The following is a 7,838-nucleotide window of genomic DNA, read 5'->3' on the forward strand; positions in this document are numbered from 1 at the left end:
ACATTTCATTTTGTTAAATGGAACAATCCACCAAAAAGATATAATGAGAGTAATGTTTATGCCCCAAATATGGGGGCAGGTACATTTGTAAAACAAACCCTTCTGGACATCAGATCTCAAATAGACCCAAATACAATTATATTGGGAGATTTCAAAGTCATGTATCACATTATTCTCCAATAGTCCTATTCACAGAGCTAGAGATATTTTAAATAAAATGTTTGGGGGAGAATATAAAGTTACTTTACTATTACTAAAATGTCACAGAATTATATAAAAAGATTGTATTACCATGTAAATAATAAAATGAGTGAAAACAAATGTCAATGTTTGCTCTAACTCTGCTCCATCCAGTCTTCTTCCTTTCAGTCAATGGCAATCTTATTTGGTTGGTTGTTCAGATTCAAGGTTTTTGTCAACCTTACTTCCACTTTTCCCCCATAATTCTACATTCAATCCACCTGAAAACCCTATTGAATTTGTCTTCAAAATATAGAGAGAATTCAAGTACTTAAGAATTCTGCTAAAAACATATTACAACTGAGTATAACTCTTGTTTTTTTTTCTTTTTTTTTATTGGTGCACTGTATTCATACACCATAGTAGGATACATACTTTTGTAGACATACATGCACATTTTTCCCAGTCAGCCCCCACCCAATCCCCACCCCATTCTCTCCCTATCCCTCCCTCCCATTCTTGGCTTAGTAGTTGACATCTAGTATTATGGAAATTTATCTAAAATTAAAAATGGTAATCTCACATAACAGTTTCATTTGTCTGATAACATGCTTTGATGACTTAAAGATGACATTTCAATATTTCTTTTTGCTTTCTTTCTTACCAGAGAATATTTTTTTTCTATTTTTTAGGTGAAACTATCATATATTTATATATTTACTTTACAGAAAAAAATCTATCCTAATATGGAATATGGACTCTAGGTACCCAAAACGATCTTGAAAAAGAACAAAGCTAGAAGATATATATTTTCTGATTTCAAACCATATAAAGCTACAATAATTGAAACAGTGTAGTACTATTCTAAAGGCAGATATATAAACCATTGGAGTTAAATAAAAGCCTAGAGCTAAATTCTTCCCTATATTGTCAAGTTATTTTTGACAAGGTTTCCACAAACATTTGGTGAAGGAAATAATAATCTTTTAACTAAATATTGTTAAAAAATAATAATTACATGGAAAAGAATAAAATTGGACCCTTACCTAATCCCATATAAAAATATTAACTCAAAATAGAGAAAAGACCTAAATATAAATCTTAAGACTATAGACTTTTAGGAGAAAATCTGGGTCATTAAACCTCACAACATTGAAATTGGCAGTGATTTCTTGGTTATGATTTCAATGGCACAGGCAACAGAAGTGTATACAAACTCCCTAAAAAATTAAAAAAAAATATTGTATATCCAAAGACAATGTAAACAGAGTTACCAGTTACTAATAGAATGGGATAAAATATTTCCAATTGCTATATCTGAAGGTATATTAATATTCCAACTAGAAATCCTAAAAATTAACAACAATAAAGGCAAACAATACCCTTTAGAGATAGGTAAAAGACTAACATAAATAATGAATCTCCACAGATAACCCATCTTAGTTGTCTGTTGGATGGAAAATTTTGTTTCTCTAGTTCTGGTGTGTGTTACCTATTTCTTCTTTGTAGTTAATCTCTTTGAGTATTTTCTCTAGCGCTGGTTTTGAAGACATAAATTCCTTCAGTTTCTGTTTGTCATGGAAGCTTCTTATTTCTCCATCTAATTTAATAGAAAGTTTTTCTGGGTAGGAAATTTTTGGCTGGAAGTTGTTTTCTTTCATAATTGGGAATATGTTACTCCAAGCCCTTCTGGCTCTCATAACTTGGTTTGGGAAGTCTGGAGTGATTCTAATTGGTTTGCCTCTGAATGTCACTTGGCCCTTTGCTTTTGTTGCCTTTAAGATTCTCTGCTTGGCTTCCACATTGGTCATTTTGACAATTATGTGGCGTGGGGATCCTCTTCTCCGATCCTGTCTAAAGGGAGTTCTATAAGTTTCCTGGACCTGTGTTCGACCTCTTGCTCTATGTCTGGAAAATTTTCTGCTATTACTTCCTTGAAGAGATTGTTGATCCCTTTGGTTTCACTTTCTTTTCCCTCCTCTATTCCAATTATTCTTAGGTTAGCTCTCTTAAAATGGGCCCATATTTCTTCAATATCAGATTCCTGCTGTCGGATATTTTTTTCTAGATTAGAAACTATGCGTTCATTTTTGGATTGCTCATCTTCTAAGAGCAAGATTCTGTTCTCCATGTGTTCTAATCGGTTGTTTGTGATTTGAATTGAGGCCTTTACTTCATTAATTGCATCCTTTATCTCTTTTTGGCTCTCTCTGAGTTCTTTTCGAAGCACCTCTATTATTTCTACAGTTATTTTCCTGATTTGATCTTCTAGAAATCTCTGATTTTCAGTTTTATCAGGTTCTGATGTTGTGGGGTTGTGTGCATTCATTGCTCCAGTATTATTCCTCTTTCCCATGATTTCAGATGTTTGTGCCTTCTCTGGGTTCTTCCCTTGGGTCACTATGACTTCACTTAAGTTGTTCTGGATCTCGAGTCAGTAGTATCTCAGACCCCACTACTGCTTTACTGGGTTGTATCACAGAGTCTCCGACCCAGAGAGTCGATAGAGGCTGCTTTAGACTGTGGGGGGTGCCAGGTTGCACGTTCTCCTAAGGTGTGATATCTCTGCCACCGCCCCTCCCCCACTGGGTCAAGTCCCAGGGAGTACAGTACTGGGTTTTCTCCTCTGTGGCCCGCAATTTGACTCACTGTTCTTGAGTGCGCAGATGTAGCTGTACTGGCCTCGCTGAATTCGGTGCTGCTGACGCCGGTGGCAATATGGCGCCGCTGCTATGCCCTCGGCTATGGGGCTGGCGTTTTTCTTCTTGGTTTTGATTTCAACTCTGAATCCCTGCAGCGTGTGCTGAGCTCAGCCACTGGGAGCTTTAGACGCTCTCTGCATGGAGAAATCCCGCCTGGCTGTCCCACAGTGGCTCACCTCGGCTTGCTGTAGCCGTCCCGTGAATTCGCCGGTGCCGCTGGCAGTATGGTGCTGCTGCCGCGTCTGCCGCGTCCTCGGGCGCGAGGCCTGTGTATCTCCTCTGTGGCTCTGTTCTCAGTCCGCTTTCTCTCTGGAGCCTGGTGATTTTTTGTTTCACTGGTGATGGTGTTTTCTGGCTATGAAAGGCGCTGATTTTGTGGTAATGGAGATTTGTTGTTAGCAGGGCTCTTAAGCCCCGCTTTTCTCAGTCGCCATCTTCCCGGAAGTCTCTTGTTTTATTGCAAAAGCTTTTTAACTATTCTTGTTACTTTTACATTGTACTCCAATAGCCTATGCTCAGGCTATCTACCCAAGTAATTGTTTAAAAAGATTATTTGCATCCTATTATTTTTTGTGAAAAATTCTAAGACAGCTCCAATTTCTCAAAAAGTAAGTTCTCAACTCTTACATTAGTCTGAAAGAGCACCCATTAACCAGCTCTTAGATCCCTTATTATTGTCATCTTTACTGTACTGTGTTTTTCTGACAGAGTATTTGTAATACAAGGCCTTCCTGTGTTCCTTTAACTTACAATCACATTTCAGTGTTACAGTCCCTGCAGTGGCTCTTGGTGTGTGTGTGTGTGTGTGTGTGTGTGTGTGTGTGTGTACTGGGAGTGGAACCAGGGGCTTTCTACCTCTGGGCTACACTCCCAGACCTATTTTATATTTTATATGGAAACAGAATTCCTGAGAGCCTCACTCAGTAGCTGAGGCTGGCTTCAAACCTGTGTGATCTTCCTGTCTCAGCCTCACAAGTGCTGAGATTACAAGTATAAACTACCACACCAGGCATTTTTTTTTTTTTTGCTCTCTTTTGAAATGTCTTCTTCCAGTTATGTCTATGTCTTGCCTCTTCACCCCTTTCAAATCTTTGTTCACTTGTCTCCTTTTCTTTTGTGGACTTACTCTGATATATTTGTTGATGTTATCTACCCCCCCCCTCTGTTCTTTAGTTTTGTATTTTGTATTTGTATTAGCACTTGTCACCTTTTAACTTGTATAATTCAAATATTTATTATATTCACTGTCTTTAATATTTTAGAACATAAACTATAACACTGTAGGGCATTTTACATTTTAATTTTAATTTTTACTATAACTAAAGCTGTATTTAACACATAAATATAGTAAATATTTTCTTCATGTTAAAGACTGGATGAAATAGTATAGCAAAAACAAATAGGAAACCAATTACTATATGAGTTTAATTTCTAAAATTTTACATTGAATTTTTAACTAAAGTGTTTAGAGAAAAGAAGTTAAATTATATTTATTTTGAAAATAGTTTAGTATTTTATTAAAAATTTTGCTACCACTTAAACAGCCTGCAAGTCTATTTTAGTGGAATAAGCAGAGAGTCTAAAAGCTTTAAAAAGTTTAATGTCTTCACCATATGCCATGGTGTTAACACAACATTTGCCTAGTTTACAGAAGACTACCTTTGGTATAGATTTTTTTAAATGCAATTATTCTAATTGCTTAATTTCTAAAATTTTCTTTGCCCAGAAAATTAATACACCATTATTTAAATATTTTTCTTCATAAATTTTTGACACTGTGATTTCTGAGTGTCTTCTCTACCTCAGCTTTCACTCTCTAAGCACATTAAAAGGTCAAAAAACATATATACATATTTCAACCACACATACAGCATACCTAAATATACAGGTATGTGTTACACTTAAAGATTAGAAGCAAAGAGGGTAATTAAACAAGAGTTAGATAAAAGGGTGAATTTCTGTATGTCTTAATAGAAAAAATAATAGATAATGTGTACTGAAAACCGGCTATATACAAATTAATGCCATTATGATTATAATATTTAATAAGAACAACATTATTACATGAATTACTTATATTCTGTTGTATAAGAAGACAAAAACTAAGATTATTAAATTCACATGAGAAACTGTAGGAAGCAGCAAATTCACAATTCAAGTACCACCTCAAATATGTATTATAAGAATGTGTTACTAACCTCTGAATTACTACACTGCATATTCATTTCAGTGAGCTATCACATCTTTAAATAGAAAAAATAGTGTATTTTTTAGTCCTTTTGAAAAGATCCAGATAATATCTAACCTCATTAAGTTTATTCCCTGTGGAGATATTCTTTCAGCTGCTGAAAGAAATGTTTCTCTTACCTTTATTTTCTTAGCTATATTGATTTTGGCATTCAGATCTTGTTAGGGCTTAGGATATAAATTGTATGCCTGTAAAAATTTTCATTTTGTTAATGTCTTTTGTGTGGCATATTCCTCTTGTTCCTTATTATGGTCTATGAGTATAATGATTGGATAATGATATCCAATATTCTGAACCATTTTATGCATATATACCATATGCATACAAATTCAATTTGCTTAATACTCTTCCCTTTAATTTGCATTTTCATAAAACTAGTTGCATATCGTGAGTTACAATTATATTGACTGGTTTCAATATCTTAGAAAGTTAAATCATCATTATATGAGAAATGTTTGAAGGCATTAATTATAAATGAATGATGAAAAATATTCTCAAGGCATATATATTTAGTTATAATGTGATAATAACTACATGTTATAAATATTTATTTTAGGATTGTGATGCATATCCTATGCTTTTGGTTACAAAAACTAAACAGCAATTTTATGAGAAAAGTGTTCATTCTTTTTTTTACTGGAAATACCAATTTGAGTATGATTATATAATTCTAAATTTATACAAATTAGACACAAATAGCATTGGTATGCAATGGCAAAAAATCAATATATTTTATAGCAATATAAATACATGAAAGCATTTTATTCAACAAAAAATATATTGTAATATTTACTGACATGCCATTATGCATAAAAATAATCATATGAATTCTTAATTTGAGTGATTAGAAACCACATATGACCTAAGATAGGACATTCACACTTCAACTTCTAGTTAAAATAAAGAAGAACAAAATTATATCATTTACAAGAAAATAGATGGAAGTGGAGAACATTATGCTAAGTGAGATTATTCAGTCACAAAAAGTAAAAAATTGGATGCTCTTCCTAATCTGTGGGCACTATGGAGAAAAAGGGTCATAGGAAGAATTCTATATTAAGAAGGAAAAACAATAGATGAGAAAATAAGGTGAACTAACTGAGGGGAATGGGAAGGGAAGAGGGAAATTTTCTAATGTACATGATGTACATTCATAAACATATCAAAGTCAGTCGCTAATCTAAACATGAGAAGGAGGGAGAGAGAAAGGAATGGGGTGGGAACTGGGTAAGGACTAAATAAGTAATGTGTACATGTATGCCTCCGCCATCTTGTACTCCGTTAAGATTTTTTTTTTCAGTGTCTACATATATGTCTTTACTTTTCATAAGAATGTTTTATATATTTTTAGATCTTCAACAACCACTCTGTGAAGTTTCAGTTATTCATACTAATGAGATATTTTCCCCATAAACACTGAAAGATGCCATATAAAGCTTTGCTCTTGGACCTAATTTCCATGTATTCAAAGAATAAATGGTTTTAAAAAGTTATTGTTTCAGACAGTTCATCAGGTATTTCTTCTCTTCTTTCTTCCTTCCTTCCTTCTCTCCTTCCTTTCTTTTTTTCTCTCTTCTTTTTTGGTACAGGTTGAATCCAGAGGCATTCTACCTCAAAGCTATACCCCGTCATGATTTTATTTCTTATTTGGAAACAGGGGTCTCACTAGGTTGCTGAAAGCCTTGCTAAGTTGCCGAGGCTGGCTTTGAACCTGTGATTCTCTTGTCTCGGCCTCTCAATACAAGTGTGCACCATCACACCTGGCTACATTTCTTATTTTCAAAGTCCAACCTTTATAAAGAAGATAAGAAATTTCTGAAGTCCACCTTTGAACTGTTTTTGGATTCACTCTGACTAAGCAACATTTTTAATTGAGAAAAGTGTTTCTTTCTTTTGCTCACATTCTTTGAGGAGCAAAATGGGTGTTGACTGTCCAGATGAAGGTGTTCTGAAAATCAATGCTGAGCTCTTGTCTTTAGAACCAGACATATGATTCAAGTTTGCAGGACTTGGAGTCTTTCCCTCTGATCTCTTCAAGTTGAGTTTACTCATAGGGGTCGTAGGGCTGCTCTTCAATCCTGATAGAAAGCTTCTACTTTTACCATAGTGTTTAACTGTTCTGTTGCATGTTTTACAAGTAATCAACAATACACTTTTGGAGTCTTTGTACTTTTTCAGTATATTTGCTTCTTTAAAGCTGAGTGTATTATTTCTTGCTTCTCGATTAAGGAGCTTCTGTATTTTGGGTGTCAGTTTGGCCTTGGGTTTGAGGCGCACACGTGAGTTATCCAAAACCAACAACTGGAAGCAGTATGGACATGTTTCTTCAAAAGTGGTATTATCATCGTGTGACGCACTGTAGGCCCAGAGGAGGTAGCGCGCCTGGCCCGGGCAGCTATGGTGGAGGTTCCGCGCCGCTGCCTCCAGATAGTGCTTCTGCATCCGTTAAGATTTTTGACGACAATGCACCAGTAAAATTTTTTTAAAAATAATGAGAGCATTTTCATACCAAGTGGCTGGGAAGATGATAGAGTTCAAGTTTGATAGAGATACATAGATATTCTGGTGCTAAAACAATATCCAGATAAATAAATACAGGTGTGCAATTTGAGAAATTAAGGGCAAAAGAAACATGATGAACTAAAGTGCTTAGGCATAAAAGTACATATTGAGGGAAGTGTCTGCAATTGGATGTATTTGCCCTACAT

General features: G+C 34.9%; 1 protein-coding gene across 1 annotated transcript; it reads right to left on the bottom strand.

Moving 5' to 3' along the window:
* Positions 1-6,923: 6,923 nt before the first annotated feature.
* Positions 6,924-7,572, bottom strand: LOC308266053 (UPF0711 protein C18orf21 homolog; the record flags this gene model as incomplete). Its single annotated transcript, XM_080700091.1, is given in 2 exon segments — positions 6,924-7,046; positions 7,048-7,572. Coding segments are annotated over 2 exon segments (648 nt in total).
* Positions 7,573-7,838: the final 266 nt, after the last annotated feature.

Source organism: Muscardinus avellanarius (assembly GCF_963383645.1).
Source record: "Muscardinus avellanarius genome assembly, chromosome: 8".
In the NCBI taxonomy this organism is placed as follows: Eukaryota; Metazoa; Chordata; class Mammalia; order Rodentia; family Gliridae; genus Muscardinus; species Muscardinus avellanarius.